Raw genomic sequence first — 23,485 nt, 5'->3', positions numbered from 1 at the left:
TCGAAGCCACCAGCCTTCCAACCAGCTGCTACCATCCTTTCCCTTGCCTCCCTGCTGCTGCTGGCTCTCGGTTCCACCTTCCAGGGGCTGCCTGCCAGCCCTTCCAACCGTCCCACAGCACCGCAACTATCAACCAACCCCTCCACCTGCTATCCGGCCACCACCCAACACCCTCGTCCTCCTCTAGGGTATTCTTTGTGTTGTTTGTTATTTGTTTCCTTTTTTGTGCCGTTGTTTTGTTAATTCAAGTGTCGCTCTTGGAATCCTTTTTGAATCTAAGCAATAATATTTCGGTGTTCTATTGTGATTTGGGCTAACTCTAGTATCACTTTTGCTCTGTATTTTTATTTGAAAAGTTGTTTTGTAGAATTGAATATGTTGAGCTTTGGTTGCTTTGAGTTATAAGACTGATTGCTAAATCAGTTGCTTTAGGATTATATGTTTTGAGGAACTTGAGTAAACCATGGTTTGAGGTGCTGATTATTGCCATTGTTTCCTTTTAGTAGAATGCAGATTGTGGGCGAAAATCTTTTTTTTTTGGTTCACTGGTAAGCCAGTTATGATGAGCAAGCAGAACAAGTTGATTTTGGAATAATGAAATATTTTCTTTTTATACAAAATGAATATTTGACAGTCTTTTATGTTTCTTTTGTTTTAGGTTTTGTTAGTTGATACTTGATAGAAAATGAGTGTAATCTCTTTGTGCTATATAAAGTGAAAAAAAGAATGCACATAATCAATCCATTTTAAAATGCAATTTGCTTATTGCTCTTGTTTCAACTAAAATGGAAAATCTGACTCCTCCTAGTTTGAGTATATTCTGTTCACAGTTAATTTTTCATACTTGATCAACTTGCAATGGGTTTTTTTTTAATATCCTATTTGTGGTTAGATGTTCGGTTAAACCTTCAGTTTTATGCTTGAAAAGTTCATTTTTTGTTCTTTCTGATCTCTTGATTTTATGACATATAATGCTAGGCTGATATAATTGTTAGAGGCTATGGTGGATATAACACAAGATGGGCTTTGTTCCTACTCCATCGAATATTTCCACTGGTACGGCATGCATCCATTCAAACATTTCTTCTATACAAAATATTATTTATTATTTTGTTCATTGCATGTACAGATTATACGCCATCACATTTAATTAAAAGTGCCGGCTAGGTAATTGATATCTCGGTTTTACAGAATCTATAAATTATTAAATTTGGGGTAAGTTTGTATGAAAATGTGAGCTTTACTTGACACTCTTGTGTTTAGCTTTGTAAGTAATTTTGCACATTAATCCGCAAATATGAGGAGCTTAAAGCTACAATTATCGGGCTGATTTTCTTTTGTCAAAACAGGAAAAGTGAATGTACGGTTCAGAGAAGAAAATTTGATGCTTCTACATTATACATTTAATTTGCTATTACCTTAATTCTAGTACTCATTCCTTTCTTTTTTGCTTCCATCTTCTATGATTTTGTATATGCTCATAGCTATTGGAATCTAGGAGATTTTTACAGTGTTTCATTATTGTTCTCTCATTATCTGATTTTTTTTAAGGCTATTTTAGTTAGTATGTGCCTTTTTACCTATTTCCTCAAGAAGTTTCAATGATGTTTTCTTATTATCCTCCTCTCGAAAGGGTTGTTATTTGGGAGATTCTTCCAGGCTTCCTACTTCATTACCATGCAAATACATTATGATGCAATCATGCATCAGTTTGATTACTTTAATTGAAATTTGTGGAAATTCAGTATTGTTTTAAAGGCACAAATTTTCTTTTGTGTTTAACGTTGTGGCTTGTAAATTTTTTTTCTTATTTGCTTTATTTAATTTTGGAGTTTCTTCATGAGAAATTTATGTGGCTCATTCAGTTGTTTTTATGTCCAATTGCCTTTAATATAGAGGAAAGATCAAAATGGTACTTAGATTTCTTATAGGCGGCCATTTTATTCAAACTATCTAACATATTCAATTTTGTCGATTGTCTTGTTAAATCTAATTCAAAATTATCCATTGACTATAAATATAATGCAAAATAATTTAATGAAGGGATTATTTTTGGTTCGTATCTGAGATTACAAGGGACTAAATTGTGCACATTTATAATCTCAGACTAAAATAACTCCATACAAATAGTCTAGGGATCATTTTGGCCTCTCTCATAATATATCAGTCTCTCTCTCTCTCTCTTTCTCTCCTCTGACTCTCTCTTGTAGAATGACACTTTTTTTGAATAGTTTGCGAAACATTTTTTTGATAATTTTATAGAATCTTTTCTTGCTTCTATAAAAATATTTCGTTTATCATTTAAGGCAACCAAATTGTTGATATGATTCTTGGCCGAAATTATTACAAATAAAATTTTTTTGCAAGAACATTAAACACTCAAGACAAATAGAAAGATAAGCACCTACAATTTGAGAAGTAGGCGATTTCTCCCAATTCTTACAATTCGAGAGACAGGAAATCTCTCGCAAACCCTAAATCTAAAAGACAACAATCTCATGCATAGCCAAACCCTAACCTATTAAGCCCTATTTATACTCTACAATAATAAATGACAAATGACTAAATTGCCCTTAGGCTAATAAATACGAAACTGCCCTAGTCTTCGACGTAATATTTATCCCCTCGAAATACACATTGTCCTCAAGGTAGAAAACACTACTGTTGAATCAGTTAGTTTGACTCATGTGACATCATCATCTGGGAATTCATTTCATTTAATCAGGAATTCATATTAATTCTTATGAGTTTGAAATGACGTCTTGTGCACATTCTTAAGCCACATCTGAATCTGATGACACCCACACTTCAAGTCAATCCGGAAAATACCGCCCCCCCAAACAACTCATATAGTAGCTTATCGATCTCTGGAATCTCCATCAACTTCATATCGTGTCTCTTCCATGATATGCAATTCGATCACCAATCTTAGCGCTGCATCCAGAATTAACCACTTTATTGCTTTTAGCATCACCAAAATCTTGCATAAATTGGGATAACCGTGAAACACTGCCATATTGTCTCCCACCTGAATACTTTGTAGCATCCAAATCAATCAATCACAAACTCCCTCGTTCTTCCCACCCGTCTCGTTCCCATCATTACCTCAAAATGATATAAGGCTTCCACAACAAAATGCACTGACGTAGCTGGATGCAATCTTCAACCGGGGTCCCACCGACTGTGGTTCCTAGTCCCAGGCCGAACTTCTTCGAAGCGATTTTCTCCAGCCCCGAATCACACTCCATTCTGATATGCTTGTTGTCTCTTGTCCCAAACCTCATGATGTCATGTAAATTTCTTTAGATGTTGCTGCTCGATTCTGTTCATGATTTTATCACTGGATACCGCAAATCTCGATCAGCCTAAAGCAGTGACGCTGCTCTGTGTCACGTGAATTCTTCTAGTTTTTGCTGCTCGCGTCTGTTCCCGATGCCGCCACTCAATCTCGTGTTGGGCGAAGGTGGTATTGTGTGACTTTCAATGATCTTCACCATTTCTTCCAGGATTGCTCCAACCGTCCCTCCATGGACGAGAAACAGTCATCTATTTTAGATCTGATGTGTCTCATCTCATTCTCTAGTTTTTCCTCCAAAGCCTCCACTTTCTTGACAACCATTACGCCCAAAACGATTTCAATCATGAAGGAAGAGCCACTGTATGTTGAAATATCATCGATGGCTTCCAATGTAGTCCGAGTTGTGTTTGTATCGCGAGATCATAAATCGTGATCTGCCCCGACTTCCTAGATCACCCAAATCGCTACTATATCTTAATTAGGGCACACCAAATCTCGAGCTTCCTAGCTAGTGCGATTGTGACTCTATCATTACAAGAGGCTAGTTCGATGGCGTCAACTTCCCAGCTCTAGATCCGATTGATCCGGATGCCTTCATTCGCAATCCCTTCCTTAGCTCCCTTTTTCTTCCAAGATCGAATGCTTGATACCATTTGATAGGATTTTTGACAGAAATTAGGACAAATAATATTATTTTACAAGAACATCAAATACTCGATACGAATACCATGATAAACACCTACAATTTAAGAGGTAGGCGGCTCTCCCAATTCTTACAATTCAGGGGGTATGAAATTTCTCCCAAACCCTAAATCTTTAAGACAACAATCTCACGCATTACTCAACCTTAACCTATTAAGCCCTATCTATACTCCACAATATTATATGACAAATTAGTAAATTGCCCTTAGACTCATAAAAACTAAATTGCCCTAGGCACTGGCATAACAAATGCTTCAAGGTCCTGAATCATTGTATCTATGAAAAGATTGTGATGTCAGTATGGAGAGCAAGTTTAGCGGATGGATATAGTCAAGGTATAAAAAAACTTTTAATATAACAATAGAATTAACAATTAGTTGTTGACCTCATTTTTAGTGAGGTATAGTCTTCTTCTTAGGGTTTAAGATCTAGCATTAGAGATCTCCTTTCGACTATCTTGGAACCTTAGAAATGAGACCCGTCACGTTTTAGAAATTCAACCCACTTCTGTACCCTTTTGGAGTTTCGCGTGTGTGGTATCGACTTCTAGCACTTAGAAGTGTAAAACCAACATGAGGAAATCCAAAATGAATTCCTATAAGACCTTTTGAGCCTTAGGGTGACCTTCTGCACAATTCGCACTCCCGCACGCACAAACTTCGCAATTCAAAGAATCGGCGCGTCTGATTGCCACAATTCACATCGCTTGCACCGTTACCTGAAGAATCGGCGCGTCCGATTGCCACAATTCACATCGCTTGCACCGTTACCTGTCGAAGACTCGAATAAACTTTTTGAAACGATCGATCGCGGGTCGAAATTTTGTGAAATTTGAATTTTGGAGTTTTTTTACCAGATTGTCGACGTCGTCGTCCGAGCGACCCCGAATGACAAAACGGACTGCACCAGCACGTCCGGAACGTCGATTTTACCTAGGAAGGACACCCATTTTGTTACGTGTATATATATATATATATGTATATATTAATTTATATTAAAATTTTTTTTACCCCTCCCCACTTTCCTCTTTTAACACAAAATCCCTAGCTCTCTACCCCCTTTCCCTCTCCTCGTTCGCGTGCCTGGCCATTCCCTTTCTCGGTCTCAAGCCAATCGAGCTCCTCCTCCACGCAAGAGAAAGTTGAATTCTCATTCGTCCTTGCTCGACACTTTTTGCCCGCGACCTTCCTTCTCGAAGCCGTGCCAGTCTCCCCGAGCTGTGGTTTTTCTTTTCTTGGTAGTTTGACTCTGGGAAGCTTGCTCCCTGGTACACTCGAATGACAAATTTTCTCTTCTTCCCGATGCTTCCCTCGCTGCCACTAGGCTCGCCGCTCGGTCCAAGATGTTTCGGTTGCTTCGCCTTATGTGAGGAGGGAATGCGTTTTTTTTCTTTGGCCCAATTCGAGTGTCGTGGGTGGTCGGTGTGATCCCCTTTCTCTTCTCTTAAACATAATTTATTTTGAAATTTTGGGTTGTTGAAAAGTTTTCTAAAGAAAGGGGTAGAGATTTTGGCTGGGGGGGGAGATAAAGCTGTGAGAGGAGTTCAAGAAGGAGATTTCTGTGAGGGCTTCTCCTTGAGGTGATTTCTTGTGTTGAGGTGCTTTACATTTGCATTAAGAAGGCACCCTTCTCTCCCCTTTCTCAGTGCTCTGTTTCCTTTCGGTTTCCTCTCTGCCGAGTCTTTGAACTTGGCTCTGTTGGATGATACAGCATGCTAGTTCACTTTACTTTCATATATTTTTGAGATATTCACTTTAGGGGGTATGTGAAAGATGAAATGTGAGCATGTTTTAGGAATTAGACTTGGATATTTGCTTAAAGTGGTGGAGATATGGCATGTTCTTTGTTTATCTTATCATATTTATGTTGGCAACGATTTGGATAATTAAAGCATGGTTTTGGAATAATTTCTACTCCTCTTGCAAGCATGTTGGGATGTGTATTGTTAAACTTTTCTCTTATCTTTCGTTTAGCATGAGATATTGAAGAATTTATTGTGTCTTTCATGCATGCTAGGGAGGTTTCGGCTTTGGCATCTTAAGACTTGTTCTTGCTTAAAAATGAATGCTAGAGAGGTCACTTTACTTTTTATACATATGTGGGGGCTCGGTTTAGCTCCTGCGGCTTCCCCTTACTTGAAATGTATGCTATGAGAAAATTTATTTAATATGGAAAGCTTTGTATCTTGTTTTGAGGGCTTGGTTTAGCTCCTCGTGAGGCATCTCCCCTGCTCAAAAATCTGTTGGAATCGTTGTATGCTTGGAATATTTAGACATGTCGGTTGTTCCTTGGTTTTGGATGACTCGGTTTTACCTACAGGTGGCTGGAACTTTAATATCTGTTAAAGCCTGAATTTATATCAATGTTTGGGTCTTATTTTATCCTCGTTGGGCTCGATTTTGGCTTGGTTTGGAGTCTCGGCTTTGGCTTGAAATGTCTAGAACTCTATATTTTTTTTTTATGGAAGCTTGGAATTTAATATTGTTGGGTGTGGTTTTGGTGCTTCTTAAACTCGATTTTGGCTTGATTTGGAGTCTCGGCTTTGACTTGAAATGGCTAGAACCCTATATTTTTTTTTGGAAGCTTGGAATTTAATATTGTGGCTTGTGGTTTTGGTGCTTCATAAATTCGGTTTTGGCTTGTAATGGCTCGGTTTTGGAGTTGTGTGGGCATTCGACTTTCATTGCAGGAGCATGAGATGTTGACCTTTTGTTGAGGTGTTGAAGTTTTCTTTGCTAGCTTTAAGGAGCTCACTTTGGGCTCTTACTGATTTTCGATTTGTTTAGAAGTGGCTGGGATTTTAATTTCTATTAAAACCTGAATTTGTATCAATGTTTGGGTATTGGGGCTCGGTTTGGCTCTAGTTGGGGGCTTGGTTTGCTTTGTTTGACCCTTACCCGAGAGGTGGTTTTGCTGGCTTTGGTTCCTACTCCTACCCGTAAGACCCATTAAAGCTTCTTGAGTTTAATTTACCCCCTCTTGTTGAGTTTGAATCATTTGAATGATTGTAGATGGATCAAACTTGTTACTTTGAGAGATTGGTGATGTTTTGTACGCTCCTATGTATATCAAAACTTGTAGGGAATTGATTTGGGTTTACCTTGGCCGTGAGCCTCACTTGTTGTAGGGAATTGATTTGGGTTTACCTTGGCCGTGAGCCTCACTTGTTGCTCCTTGGGTTTGCCTCAGCCGTGAGCTTCCTCTTCTCCTGTGCCTCGGGTTCGCCTTAGCCGTGAGCCTCACTTGTGGTCCTTTGTGGGTTGCTTTGGCCGAGAGCCCTAACTGCTTTTTCCTCTATTCTATTGACCCCGACCGTGAGCATTTATTTGGTTATGTGGGAGGGTTTCATGCTTATTCGATGTATAAGTCTATTTATTAATCTGAAAGTTGGGGGAATCTTGATTTCGGTATGAGTTTGGAAATATTATTGGTGTTTTTTCCCTGTGATCACTTTCTTTTGAAGTTTGGGAGATTTTAAACCTCATTTTGGAAAAGTGTTTGGTGGACTTGATCAATCCTATATCTTTGGGGTTTGGGAAAAATTAGCGCAGGGTGCCCCTTTTTGTTTGTTAGGAAAGACCTTGGGCCCTACTTTTCCAGGTCTTTTCGACACGAGTTTTGAGGGCTGATCTATTCTCCTTTTTGGTGTATGTTTTAGATGGATCCATTTTTGTTTCTTTTCTTTCCTTGCTTCTTGGTTCGTTCTTTTTTATGCTTATGTCCGATGCATAAGTGTCCACGTATAGCCTTTTGCTATACGTGAAACCATCAAACAAGGTCGCAGTAGTCGTTTTGGGGCGTACGGTGTTGATGACAAAGACACACCGAAGATATAGCAGAAAGATGTCATATCTTGTTACATCAAGATCCAGACATTTGATGAACAATATGATATGGTATTCTTCGCCGACATAAGTCTAGCGGGAGTTGGCTCGAACCTTCTCAGGTGATTGACAGTCCCATGCCCGACAGTGTAATCGACTCGTGGACAACGAAAATTTTTAAAAAAATATATAAGTTTTGATAAACGCTTTTTCAAGCAAAAAAAAAACATACTTTTCTACGAAACAAAATGGATAACTCTTCTTTGCATGTTTAAAATTTGTATGCATGTAAAAAAAAAAACATAAAACACACTTTAAAGCTGATTGTCCACCTGACAGATACCTGTTTAGGCTGAGAAATAGCCCTCTGAGTGAGGTTCAAGACACCCTTCTAGACGAGTGGCGAGTTTTATACATTCGGGGGACCGAGTAGCCTTCGTGGACCCTCGAGAATAAAGATACAGCTGAGCCTAGTCCCATACGAGTCCTTGCGGTCCCTCTCATCCGAACTTTTTTTTGTTTTGTTTTATCGAAGCTTTGGGACAGGGCACTCGTGTTATTTTTTCTTTCTTTTGGGATTTCTCCGGGATTTTTGAGGATTTTCTTTTACTTGAGTCTTTTCTCGTTGATTTTCTCGAGTTTTATGCTCTTCCTCGGATTTCTTGGATGACGCTTTTTTTCTTCCGGACTTCACTTTTGAGATGCATTTAGGCTTGCTATACTTAAGAAACGGCGGATCTTACGGGCTTTTCTTGTTGCTCCCTGCTACTATTCTTCCTGTATAACATGTTATACCATTTATGTTTCTACCGGCTACTGTACTGTATAGCATGTTATATTATTCATGTTTCTACTTGCTACTGTTCTTCCTGTATAGCACATTATTCTGTGGACCCTCGAGAATAAATATACAGCTGAGCCTAGTCCCATACAAGTGCTTGCGGTCTCCCTCATCCGAACTTTTTTTGTTTTGTTTTATCGAAGCTTTGGGACGGGACCCTCGTGTTACTTTTCCTTTCTTTTGGGATTTTTCCAGGATTTTTGAGGATTTTCTTTTACTTGAGTCTTTTCTCGTTGGTTTTCTCGAGTTTTCTGCTCTTCCTCGGATTTCTTGGATGACGTTTTTTTCCTTCCAGACTTCGCTTTTGAGATGCATTTAGGCTTGCTATACTTAAGAAACGGCGGATCTCACGGGCATACTGGTTTGCTTTACATTTTACAACACTTTATTTTCTTGTTGCTATCTGCTACTGTTCTTCCTGTACAACATATTATACCATTTCTGTTCCTACCGGCTACTGTACTGTATAACATGTTATATTATTCATATTTCCACTTGCTACTATTCTTCCTGTATAGCACATTATTCTGTTCCTTTTTCTACCTGCTACTGTTCCACATGCATTCTACTGTTTGTTCCTGTATTGCACATTTTATATTATATAGCTTTAAACATGTTTTCTTTTTATATAAGATGTTTAGAGGACTATAACCATTAGACCGTTTGATTTGACATTATAACTGGACACCCTAGAAAACTTAAACTCGTCACATCGAGGAGCTTAGAGCTAGCACGGTGGGCGGCACGGCCATCTTCAACAGCAGAACATGTCTTCTCCAGCAAAATCATTCATTTTCCTAAAAATTAAACAACAATCCATAAGATCTCGAGGTTTTTTGCCTAGCGCAACATAAATCCTACACATTTTCTTTAGACATTCGTATAGCTCTGCTGTAAGATTTAAGCCCTAACTCGTTCTAGGTTCCGAGGTTGTCGTCCGATAAGACGACGTAAACACTCATATCTTCTAGGCGATTTGTGGGACCATGTCACGCAAATATAAGCCCTAATTAAATAAAATTGACAGGGTGAAACACTCTAATAATTTCTTCTCAAAACTAGAGTCAAATCATAGGATAGACTGGGAAGTCACTGAGGTTCTCCTCTGGATCTGTGGCCTCCCCTAGTTTCTCTTCATTTGGATTACTCAACAATGTTCCAGATTTGAGCCTTTCCCCTTTCACACATTTTCGTCCGATTTCATTGAAAAGTCCTATCCTTTTGACTTTTTTGAAGATAGTATTCCCTGATTTTTATCGAGAGTTTTCTTAGGTGACTTCAGTCATTTAAGATGTAATTAACTATAGGGGCTTGCCCTTATAGGAAGCTTTTCCGAACCCAACCTAAAATAAACCCTATTTAATTCTTTGTATTAAATAGGAGAACTTGTCGACAAATAAAACGGCTTCGCAGACCAAACATGTGTCATATATTTCTTAGTTTATTTGATCGAGTCTCTTCCTCGAGTCTTGTGTTTATCCCTCGGGATAGATACAAGATTTGAGGTAGAGTGCTCTTTCATTTAAACTGTGAAAAATATGAGGTCAGTTTGATTTCATATTTTTCTAAAATTATATACATATATGTAAACTAAGTGTCCTCCCGAAGCGGGCGACGGGACTTCACTCCCAGCGACTGACAGCTTCTTACGGGCAACTTTAAACTCTTAACTTTACACCCCAACTTTTTTTAAGCGCCGACATTAGTAAATGATAAAGCTCCCCAAAAAAAAAAAGTTCTTTATATGTCTTATGGTACATAGATGCAAAGATTTGGACTTAATATCGTACAGAAGTTGGTAGCTAAACGGCAAATCAAATAATTCAAGGTATTAAATCACCTCTCTGATATTGGTTAATAGTTATAGCCAATATACGCTCTACAAGTTTCAGAATAATAGGGTGATCAGATTCTGAAACTGACCTATGGATATCACTTTGTAATGTATTTTTTGCATTTGAAATAACTTCGCAACTCTTTCAGGCCATATCAAGTACTAGGGTTACTAATGCAAATATTTTGGAACTTGTTGCGGCTTGTTGGGCTTCAGCCGATAATCCCAACCAAACAAACCTAATACACACCTCCTAAACCACCCAATTTTAAGCTTGGCTTTTACTGGCTTTGGGTATAAGCTGGCTAAAAAAAAGTTTGGCTCTTAAAATGATTAGGTGACGAACCTTTTGGCTTATTTTCTCCATTGCAGATCCTCTTTCCTTCACGCCTTCAATCTTTGGCTTTGGCAATCACTCTGTTCACACCAACACTGTCCACAACTTTTGATTACTCTCTTCACAACACAATTAACCTCCAATCATCACCTACATCTATTGGCAATAATTGCAAGTGCTTATAATTTGATCTCTCCTTTATGTAAGAAGTTGCTTCACTAATTATCAAACGAAACTTCTTAATTTCCACACTCGCATGTTTTGGCTATTTTATAGCGAGTTTATGTATATGCAAACTTGTGTAATTGAATATCGACTTAACAATCTTGGATCATGGATTATATTTTTGTGATATTTATATAGAACATTTGTGATGCCATTTGCTTGTAATTAGAAGTGTTTGAACATTTTTAATGAGTTGAACATTGTGAAATTCATATTAGGGGTGTTAATTTGGGTTCACGAGTCGGATTCGAATCCAATCCAAATTTAGCCCAACTCGAATCTGCATGACCCAAACCCAACCCATTTATTAAACGAGTTGTAAAGCATTATCCGAATCCAACCTACATATAACATGGTTGACCTAAACTCCATATTTTTGAATAGTTATAAATGAAAATAAAAAAATACAAATAGGATACAAAAGTTAACAATAAAAAATATCATATCAAATAATAGATGCAAACTAATAGAGATGAAGTTTGATATAAAAAATTATATGGGCTGGTAGGTTAGCCTAAATCTAATACAAAATTTAAATGACCCAAATTTTTAACTCAAACTGAAAATTAATCGGGTTAACCCAAACCTGAATTTTCTAGGTTGGGTTTGTTGGCCCATCATGTCATGTCATTTATTGACACCCTTAAGTCATATATTTTATGGGGAAATATTTCATATTATATTTGAAGCTTTATTAATGTAAATTGAATCATCTTTAATTTTATAATCTTAATTAAGTTTTTCTAGCTACAAACTAACTCATGCTTACATAGCATATAGAACTTCATGATGAGTTAAGAAAATGAGCTTAAATCAAAACGGAACGAAGTACTTTCTTTAACTTATCTCAGCTTATAACTCCTCCTTTTCACCAACCAAATGGCCTACACCACATAAAACATAAGCCTTTCCATGATTCCAATACGTGGCTTAGCTTAACCTTTTGCCCAACCAGATAAACTTGGGTTTTTTTATTTTTTTATTTTTTTTATTTTGTGGTTCAATGGCGATCTAGTTCAAACAGGTTGCACAACGATTCTGTAAATTCATTTGGGAGCAAGGTATCTTATATAAAAAAATTCTAATATCAAAGAAAAATTAAGAATAGCATGACCATTGTTGAATAGAATAAGATAAGATCTAACAAAATATATGAAATCATAATAGTAATGTAGGTATTAAAGACTGCATGCAAAGATCTAGAACCAATGTCGAGGAAAATGTTGAATATCACCATGATGACAGGAGAAAAGGATAAAGAACCAAATTGTTGAGCATAATTTCACCAGCACTTATCTTTTGCACTTAGGAAATCAAATACTTCACATTGAAAAAGGACTTTCATTATTAAATGCTCAAACTTCAGTGATTTATGTAGAAAAACGGCCTCTTCTTTGTAATAGGATGGAACCAATTTGAAATTGAACAAAGCCCATTCAATTTTTGGCTAAAACTATGTTGACGCAACCTTATAGTGAACTTATAGTATGTTGCATGGAATGCACCTCTTAAATACTACCACGGAAGACGAACAATGATTTTTTTTTGCATTATATAATACTTGAATTTAATTTTGAGATAGCTCAAATGTACAATTGTTCATGGACGATAAATTAATCACTCAAAATATTGAACATAGATTGAATTGAATACATATAAACCTCACTGATTGATCACTCAAGCGTGAAAAAGAAGCAACGTAATTAATTAGTGTATTGGGTGCTATAAATTTTAAGCTTCATAATATATATATATATATATGTTTTTATAGAAATCCAGGTAGAATGGAAGACAAACAGAGGCAGACTTTTAATTTTTTAACTGTATTTCATGTTTATTACATTGTCATGTTCTTACATCCGTGTTCCTCTTAGAACTGCACTGGAGCTCCTGCTGTTACTACAGTTTTCTTTGGGGCAAACGATGCCGTTATCTTGGGGAGAACTAGTGAAAAGCAACATGTACCTATTGAAGAGTACAAGCAGAACCTACGGAAGATTGTTCATCATTTAAAGGTTATTGTACAAACAATGTCGATAAAAATATATTCACTGCAGTTTTCATTAGTTCAGCTTTTCATCATCACAGTTTAGTCATAAAATTTTGTTATTGTCGCAATTTTTCTTGTTTTTCAATGTGTTGTTCCCATCTGACATTTTTATAAAAATTGGTAATTCGGCGTTATCTGTTAGCATGTTCCTGTTGTTGTGGTTATGAGAGAACATTACATTTATCAATAAGTGCATTAGTTTCCAAAATTGTACAAAATGGCTTTATGTTGGCCTGTTCAACTGTTTTTAATAGTATGCATGTCCGTTTTTTCACCAAAACTATAGTGATTTCAGATTGGGTTTTGGAGGATATTCTTGCCAGGAAGCTCCTTCTGTTACTTAGTTTTTCTTTTTCTTTTCCCAGCTCACTGTTGGTTGGAAAAATGGCTGAAATCTTTCTCTATCTCTTTTAGCCTTCTCCCGTAACCAGAACATCAATTCGTTGAGCATGGGTTTGTGAGGAGTTGTCTGGTACATTCCCATTTAGTCGAGTCCCTTTCCAAGCTGTCACCACACAATTAACAACTTCTTCATATTTTGCAGGGCGTTTCATGCTTTATAACATCTCAACAATGATATCATAGCCATACAGGATTGTTCTATTGTAACTTGAAAACTTTCCTATATTTGAATGTAGCCCCTGCATAGTTCATCAATAATAATAATAGCAAATATGCAGTCATATTGTTAAGGAATGTGAACTAAGGGGATCAAAGTTGTGCATTATTAATCAAAGTCAATTAAATTTCAGCTAAAAAAATTAAGTCTGCTGGCACGATGGTGAAGGATATCACTAAAGTTTTTACACCAGTGAAGGTTTTCAGATTTTTAATGTTGGATTGAACTCAATATTCTCGAATATTTTAATGAATCTCCTTGTATGAGAGCTGCCGACGTCGATCATTACTTTCCTTTAAATTAAAATTTTAAAGTTCTATTTTGAGATATTTGATGTTTTGTCTCATTCTTTGTCTTGAGCATTTGAATATTCTCGGTGTGATGGGATTGGGATGTATTTGGATGTGGAGGAGTGCTTTCTTTTGCCTAATTGATACTGATTTGTCCACTTATGTGCCTTGGCCTTAGGATGTATGCTACAACTAAATTGCATAAATATTATATTCTTATATTAATTGTCTCTTCTATGTACTTAGTGTCTTAATCAAATTTGTTCGGATACACATTTCCTCATGATTTAGTTTGTTTAAACAGTTGTTATTATGAACGCTGGAGAAGAAGTTGATAAATTTGTGTGTATTTATTCATGCTGCTACTATATAGATTATTTTTGTCCAGAAATTTTGAATTAGCTGATGAACTAGTCATTTAAAAAAAAACATCCAGAATAATATATTTCTACCGCCACCTCTCTGCTCTGTCTCACTTGCTCAACCATGACGCTTTCTGCTTTTCTCCTTCCTTTTATAACTATGTATCCGTGTATGGTGTCTGTGAAGGTTTACATTTTCAAAATATATGATGTAGTCTTGAAGTTTTTCATTTCATTGGTATTTCGTACGACTCATACCAATTTTAGATAGAATAAAGACGGTGTCAACTGTAGATTGGGTGGAGAGGTGTACTTTCTCTTCTTCGTTATATTGTGTACTTGAGTGGATGTTTCTACTTATATGCGCCGTGTCTCTAAAATCACGATCTCTTTCCAGGTGTTCCAGAACAATTTTACCTTATATATCTATGTCCATGCAGGATTGTTCGTCTACTATGCTGATAATTTTAATAACCCCACCACCAGTTGATGAGAATGGACGCGATGAATATGCTCGGTTTGATTTACTCTCCTTTTTAATTTTTTTGGACTTTTTATTTCTTTTTTTAGATGGAAAACTCCTACATACAGTTATAACTGAATCATAACAAGCAAAAGAAACAAATATGACAACAACGATAGGAAACATCATAAGTACTACCGTTTTCATGCTATCTAGTTTGCTTAGCAAAAGAAATACATATCGTATTTAAATGTAACTTTTGACTCTTATTTTTTTCTATTGAATTTCCCTCTCTCCGTCTCTCTCGTGGTAGAGCATATTCACTCGCCAATCATAGCAAATAGCTTAAGGCATATGGATCAAGATCTTATATTATTGGACCAATTTCTCTAGAAACCTCAAATTGCAATATGTGTGCTTTTTTATATGTTCGTCGACCCCATCTTATTTTTCCCTCCTTTTTAATTCATTCATATTTTGTAATTCCTTATAAAGATGTATATATAGCTCCCCTTTTATACAAAAGAAAGAACAATAAAATTCTTAAAGAGTTTTTCTCTGTTGTTTTGTTTTCTACATGTTATCAGAGCATGATTATGTTTTTTTTTGGAACTTTTGCTTTTTTTTTCTAGAATTAAGGTTTCCACGTTCAATCTTATTTTCTTGTTGGATTCTTGTTCGATTCATTATGTTTGATCTTTTGACTTTCCTTCAAAAGCATCGGCCATGATTAATGATAAAAGTCATAACAAGGGAGAAATTTTGAGATTTCAAGCATCGTATTACTTGAATAGAAAAAGTTATCTTAAATGGTTGCAGATCATGATGGCCTTTTTGAAAGGAAAGGAAAATTTAACAATTTGTGAAAATAACACCAAGTCTAAATAACCAAAGTTCATATTTTATGAAGAAACTACTTTCATAATCATGACAATTACGAAACATCATGTAATTGGAGAATTGTAGTGTCACACCGCCATTCAACCCCCTTAGTCAACCATAGATATCACAGAGGAGAACAATTTGGTTAGACTCAATTTTGATTGACTCTCATTTTGACTTGTACTCATCAGAAATGAAGTAAAGAATTTAGTCTTACAAAATTGTCACAACATGAACTCTTGCATTTAAAATCTTTAATTATTCATTAATATCAGCATAAATAAAGAAGTGTGTACAGACAATCCTCAAATAAAATACAGAGCTTCTTAAAAGATACTTAAAAATTATATGGACTTAAAATCTTTATCTATGTTAGGCATCATTGTCCTCTATCAACTACCAAAATTGTATAATCAAAAGTGATATAACTGACAAACCACCTAATATCACAGTCCTATTACTGCTTTCCTCTATCTAAAAATTAACATTATAATATCTGTTAAGGTAAGCATTTAGTGAGATAAAAATGATATGATAACATTTAAGCATGTAAGAGAGAAATAATGTGCATATTGGTTGATGATTAATATAAGTAGAACAATAAAATTAATAAGCATGCTTATAAATAGTATATGTAACAGTTGTCAAAAATAAATAAAACAACTGCTAACATGTTATTTACTTCACTATGTTAGGTAAAATCATATATGAATATATTTTAGTTTTATTTTCACTTATTATCAACAATATATTTTAAAAATTCAGCAACAAGCCTTTATTAGCTACGTGAATCCTTCTTTACCATTTTGTTTTATTGAGTATCATATTATCATTTAATTTTAATAAACTACGATCATTTTTATACAACATGTCTTAAAATGAGTCAAATCTAAAACATTTACTCTCCTGACCGGGTCATCAAATGATCACATTTGAAGTGATTAAACAATCTAAGGCAACTCTCTCTATAAATATAATTTTCTATTTATATAGGTTTTAATATTTTATTTCATTAGGTTGTCACTCAGCTCGTCAACTAAATTAATTGTTGATGAAAATTGTTCATCCCAACGTCATACTTCATCAATGGTCCCCTGATACCAATTAGTTTGGTCCAACCTTAATACCGAAAAAATGTTCAATTATTTCTTTATCAAGCTTTATCTCGTTAGGTTCTTGCCTTTTTGACACGGGGCGTGCTGGTTGATCGGATGAACCGGTCGGCCTTCATGAGGGCGAGAATTGAAGCCCTTTCACTCTCCCAATTTTCTATTCTAGTCCCTTCCATAGAGGGAACTCTTTCCTCTTCTATTCCATTCCCTTCCTTTTTCCCTTTCTTTCCTATTCCTTTTCCTTTCCTATTTCTATTCCTTGCCCATTTCTCTTCCTTTCCTATTCTTATTCCTTGCCCATTTCTCTTCCTTTCCTGTTTCTATTCTCTGCCCATTTTCTTCCTTTCCTATTTCTTTTCCTTTCCCTTTCTATGTCTTCCCATTCAATCCCTTGCCTTTCATATTACCTTCTATTTATATATACTATCATCTATCGTGTATTGTTGGTTTGCTTGCATTAGAAGTAGTTTCGATTTGTTTCTGATTTCAGCTTTCTGCCTCTAAGGTGTTCCTCCCTTCCAATGGTTGTATCCGACGAGGAGGAAGTGATCCGGTTGTAACTCGTATGAGGTGATTATCTTCTCCAAAGGTTCGAGGGCGCTCCGACTGTAACTTGAACCCGCGGGGATACTTATCTTCCTCCAATCCCCTCTGCAATTCACCTTCCCATGTTTTCCCTGCTGCCACTCGCTTCCCCTTGTTGTCCCCGTCTCCTACTTCGCTGTTGCAGCTTGCAAACCATTCCACTTGCTGCCCACTACTAGAATTTGCACCCATACCCTCTTTCTGAATAGCTACGCCACGTCGACATCAACTGTGTGCTTGCTGTCCAAAACCTAGGAAGGTAAGCTTTAATAAAATTTGTTTAATTGATTTAATAATATATATTAGACGAGCCCCGACCATCCCTAGGTTAAATATTCGAGCACCACACCCTACATACGGGGGCATTCGAACCCATGACCCGAGGGTACTTACGACCTTCAGAGAGGCTGCTCTACCAACAACCACAGTACGCGCGCGCACACAAAAATAAAAAAAATTATTAAATTAGGGTTTTTGGTTGGGAATTCAATTTGGAGGGGAATAGAATGAGGCAAAGTGTGCGAACTAGAAGGGGATGGAGATTTACCTGGGCAAATTTCGGTAAGAAAAATTTGAGTTTATATTATAGTTTAATTAATGAATTTTAATAGCAAAATAAAGTTAATTAAGATTTCATAAACTAAAACAATGGAAATTAATACTTAAATAATGTAAAATTAATAATTAATTAAAATAATAAATAAATTAAATTTTAGTAATATTAATAACATGTTTATTTTAGATTTTCAATTTTAGAAGAGTCGACATCAAAATAAATCAATAACAAATCAATCAACATGAAGGTGAGTACTTGTATTATTAATCTATAGTAATATTTTATTTCTCTTCAGCGATTTTGGAGTTAATGATATTTTCACAAGTTCAAATTTATTTGAATTGATATATTTTTTAATTTATTGGTCACATTGTTAAGGTTATTATATGTTTATAGCTATTTACTATCATTAAATGATCACTGCTATATATTATATTGAGTTGAATGAGATGAACACACGAATGATATACTATATTGGCTGCTTGTATGTGCATGATTGACTATCATAGAACCAAATTTTTATGATATTAAAGGGAGAAAACTAAAACACTCATACACGTATATGAAAAATGATATTGATATTGAAATACCTTAATGGATATATTTTTAGATTAACAGTTGTATTGATATAGAAATGATAGATATGCTATTGATACAGTAAAATATATTAATAACATGCACGTGATCATATTCATGAATTATTCAATATTTTATTTTGATTTATGAAAAGTTTAGCTGACATGCATATTATTTCCTTAGCCCTTATATTACTATAGTTTATGAGTGTGAGTATTATTTACTGGCTTTATTTTGTTTATTAAACTAGTTATTCGGGTGTATTTAATTTATTAAGAAATAAGTAATAGAAGAGAAAGTTTATAGAAGATGCAAACAACTTGTAAAGAAATAAATTTAATTTTTTTAGTGGCTCTTTCATTTATTAATAACTACCTATAAAAAATAAATATAGATAACTTAATTTCCATCGTCGGCCGCCGATACCGGTCTTGGTTTAATTCTATGCCCAGGGTTGGGTCATGACACGTATAAACTTCTGCATTCTTTCCCTTTTAATCTTTCATCACTATAGTGCCCCTAAATTTACAGCCAAAACCTACCCTTAATAGGTTCGGCAAGCTGCGAGCACGACAATTAGAGAGGAAATAATGATTCTTTCATAAGTTAATAAAATTTAAACACAAATGCACACTCACTCATTTTTGTTCAATTATCTAAACTATCAGATATATGAGATCTATTTGGTCTCATTCATTTTTCAAAATTAAAAAAATATTTTCAAAATCAAAATTAAAAAAATATTTTCAAAATCAAAATTACAACAACAACAACAAAATCAAAATTAAAAATTATATATATTAAATTAAATTAAATCCCATAAATTTATCTTCCCAAAAAAAAAAAAGACCGACAATATGCTAATGAGGTTTTTCACCAACACATAGATATCTAATGATTCCTTAAAAAATGGTCACTCTTTGGACCCATCAGCTTAACTAGCCAATCATAAAAAGGTTCTACCAAAAATACATATATGATTCATGCAAGTGTTTTTTATATAAATATTATATTACGAGCAAAGGTGATATAATGAAGATTTTATAATCATTATGATTAAATATGTTACATATGAACATAGTTCATGGTTTGTATGATTAATATTTATTTCTCATCCATCAATGAAATGCCCATAAACTTCATAGGAATTTATGCTACACTTAACATGGTATCAATAACATTAAATAGCATTACAATATAAATACAAAATATATATAAAAATGTATGAGCAAAAATGAAAATTAAATATATAATATCTAAAAGAAAGCTACTTAAGTTGTCAAGGATAGTATCCCTAATAAAGAAAAGTGCAATTATACCAAAAATAAAAGTTATTTACTCGAGGTGTGTGCATTATGGAAAGTCCAAATTCTTTGTTGAGAATCAAGAGAACAATACTAAATGAATATCAACTTGAAAGTGCTAAATAATATGAACTGTCAATCAATTTCATACACAATTCAATAAACATCGGATATCAATACTTAAATAATATGTTTGCATATTTATCCTAATAAATCAACCATAGTTTGCCTTGGTGCAAGATTACTGCAATCCAATAGCATTGCCTAATAGGCTAAAAGCACAAGTTTACCATTTTTTTCTTGATTCCCTTTTCAAATTCTTTGTACTTCCCTTGGATTCATCCCATTTTATTTTCTTACTTGAAATGGAGCTTTTTTTTTTTCTAGATTTCTGTATGGTGATAAGGCAAGAGTGCTGCCAGAAAGGACTAATGAAATGACTGGAGTTTATGCAAATAATTGCATTGAGCTAGCACAGGAATTGAATCTACCTTGTGTTGATCTTTGGTCTCTCATGCAAAAAACTGTAGGCTGGCAGAAAAAGTTCTTAAGGTATGATTTTTATTCAGCTTCTTGTGCTTGAGATAAATCCCCTTTTAGATCCTGATCACAATATTCATAAATAACCTCCACATCTTACAAAATTGGATATATTTTGTTTTTCTACTTCAACATATTCTGCTGAACGAACCTCTTTTCATATAAATTATATTTCAAAAGCTTTATATCTGGAAGGCATGAAACTGTAATTTTGTCATTTCATAGAAGGATGGATGAATGGAAGTGTATTATGATGAATATGAGAAGCAAATGCTATGTATGATTGCAAATGATTAGTAAAGCAAACATAAGATTATGTGCATTTAATAATGTTTTTGGATTTGATTTATTTACATATTAACATTTAAATTTTGATATGTGCTTATATAAGACAAATTTCAATGCCATATCAAAAAAGCTGATAATTATAAATTTTCTTAAGCAGAATAATATAGGTTTTCATACATAAGTTTTGATGTCATTGCAAAACTAAAGTGTTAATATAAGCACATATCAAATTTAGGTGTTGGATAAATATGTAAATATATAAGAATTACATAAATCCTCTTAGGGTCTTTGGGGTAGCTTGTGCGTTTCAGGATAAATAGCTTATCCTGAAATGTGGCCCGCGACCTGCGTTTAGTGTATAAAACCCAAACGCGACACGCAGCATTTCCACAAACCAAACGGTTAGGTGGCGTTTTCAAAAATGCCGCCGCACTTATAAGCTACTCCAAACGGGCCCTTAGTTTATATTTTTGTTTGCTTCAGTATAAATGCTTGGCACAACTTGAAGTTTGCAGGAAGAAAAATGCTTCTTTAGCTGTATGCTTCTTTAGCTATGCATAAACCTTATGATATAAATCTCTTATCTTAGGCAGCCGTTATGTTATATTGATCTTTATTATGTTAATTCTTTTTTTATTTGATACCTTTTTTCTTTTTGGGGTGGGTGCATGTACATACACACTACCCACTTCCTCTGTTTTTACATATCTAACACCTAAACTTCACTTTTTTTTGCTTCTTTAGCTGTGCATAAACCTTATGATATAAATCTCTCATCTTAGGCAGCCGTTATGTTATATTGATCTTTTTATTTTGTTAATTCTTTTTTTATTTGATACCTTTTTTCTTTTTGCACACACCACCCAATTCCTCTGTATTTACATATCTAACACCTAAACTTCACTTTTTTACGTTTATACCGCCCAAATCTTCATATCATATAAAAAAAATACCATCAATTTAATGAAATACACATTTTTAAAGGTGGCATAAGTGTAAAATTGAAGTTTAGGTGTTAGATATGTAAACACAATAAGAATTGAATGCTATATATATGCTAATCTTCCTAATTTTTATGTTTTTTGTGGCAGGGACGGCTTGCACTTAACTCCTGAAGGAAATGAAGTTGTCCACAAAGAAGTGGTGAGGGTGTTGTTGGATGCTGGGCTTCGGCCACAAGATTTGCCCTATGATTTTCCTCATCATTCCGACATTGATGGAAAAGAGCCCCACAAAGCATTCCAACTCAGGAATTGAGGTTTTTGGTCACTGCTGCTTAATTCTCCATGTTGTTTTTTATACAGCTTGATTATTCTGCTTTTAACCATGAACTTGTGGTGTTGGACCTCTACATATAAATATATGAAATATTGATTTGCCCAAACTTGGTTGTATGAGATCGTCCGAACTCTGTATGATGGTTGTTTTCCTCGGATTGGCTCGCGTGCATGATGCTACGACGTTGTTTATTCAAAGGCATTGTTGATGCTTGAATGCACAGCACATTGGTTTAAAATAAAGTGAATAATTACATTGAGAAATGGAGCTGATGAAGAAAATAATAAAAGAGCTTTACTTACATATCCATCCAACACCCACAATAACAGGCAGCAACCAGAATCTCTTTAGCAACGAGAAAAACACTCTAATAGCAGCAAGCAATCCTTCACAATCAGAGAAGAATAGCCTTCAAGAAGCAGTCAGCAACAATATCAGGCCTCAGAGCATAAATAACCTCCTCAGCACCGACAAACATGGAGAAGTAAACAACAAGCGATAGTAGCAGAACCATCTAATGAGCAATGACAGCTTCTTCAGCACCAACAAATTTGCAGAGGTAGACAAAAAAGAGATGGTAGCATAAACAATGAGCAAAGACAACATGAAAAAATAGAAAAACAACAAAAATAATCCAAAAATAATAAAATAACCCAAAACACTCTAACCAATGCATCTTTGCTTAAAATTAATGAAAACAACTTCAATCACTTAAGGGGCCATTTATAATCAATTTTGTATTTTATATTTATTTTATTTTAAAATAAATATTTATACTTTTATAAAAATGAATCAAATATCTAAAGACAATTAGAAAACATAAAAATTATTTTGTATATTTTTTAAAACAAAAAATAGATCCAAAAATAAGCTAGGTGTATGATGAGATTTAGGGTTTATTTGGGGCAGCTTGTGCGTTTCAGGATAAGCTGCTTATCCTGAAACGTGGCCCGCGGGCCTGGCCGTGGGGGTCGACCCGTGGCCCGCGTTTAGTGTAAAAACTCAAACGCAGTTTTTGATAACGGACAAAACGTGCAAAGCTGACGAAACGCTCGAACCAAACGGTACGACGGCGTTTTGAAAACGCTGCCCGCACTTTTAAGCTGCCCCAAACAGACCCTAAGCTTTTCTCCCATGATAATCAGAAAGAAAAATAAATTTCTTTTTAAAACTTCAATAAAATAAATTTGTCATTATTAAATATATAATCATAACCAAATTTAAATTTGCAAATTATTGATTTATAGTGCAATAAAATAGAAATATTCCTGCAATCTGATGACTGAAATTGTGTAAGAGTTTACAACAGAGCTGATGACAGAAAACATAAAAACAAAAGGAGCATTTGCATACATACCACACAGTTCCTATGAATGAATCTACTTATCTGAGACCCAAACTTTAATATTTATATGAATAGCTCTTAAATATTTAATATCACATCAATAATATCAACATCACCTACTTCAAAAGTTAATACACCATCAGAGCGTTATAAGTGTAAATATAAAGTTTAGGT

General features: G+C 34.9%; 1 protein-coding gene across 1 annotated transcript in view; it reads left to right on the top strand.

Annotated features, from left to right (window-relative positions):
* Positions 1–22,072, top strand: part of LOC110024432 (GDSL esterase/lipase At5g62930) — a 22,872-nt gene extending 800 nt beyond the window's left edge. Inside the window, exons 2-6 of the mRNA XM_020724397.1 lie at positions 979–1,056; positions 12,936–13,076; positions 14,823–14,899; positions 20,248–20,412; positions 21,780–22,072. Of these exons, the coding sequence (XP_020580056.1) occupies positions 979–1,056; positions 12,936–13,076; positions 14,823–14,899; positions 20,248–20,412; positions 21,780–21,945 (627 nt within the window). The 3' untranslated portion in view covers positions 21,946–22,072. The remainder of the gene's footprint in view (positions 1–978; positions 1,057–12,935; positions 13,077–14,822; positions 14,900–20,247; positions 20,413–21,779) is intronic.
* The last annotated feature ends 1,413 nt before the right edge of the window (positions 22,073–23,485 follow it).

Source organism: Phalaenopsis equestris, unplaced genomic scaffold (genome assembly GCF_001263595.1).
Source record: "Phalaenopsis equestris unplaced genomic scaffold, ASM126359v1 Scaffold000002, whole genome shotgun sequence".
Lineage (NCBI taxonomy): Eukaryota > Viridiplantae > Streptophyta > Magnoliopsida > Asparagales > Orchidaceae > Phalaenopsis > Phalaenopsis equestris.
The sequence above is the reverse complement of the archived record's forward strand: the minus strand, read 5'-3'. Positions and strand labels throughout refer to the sequence as shown.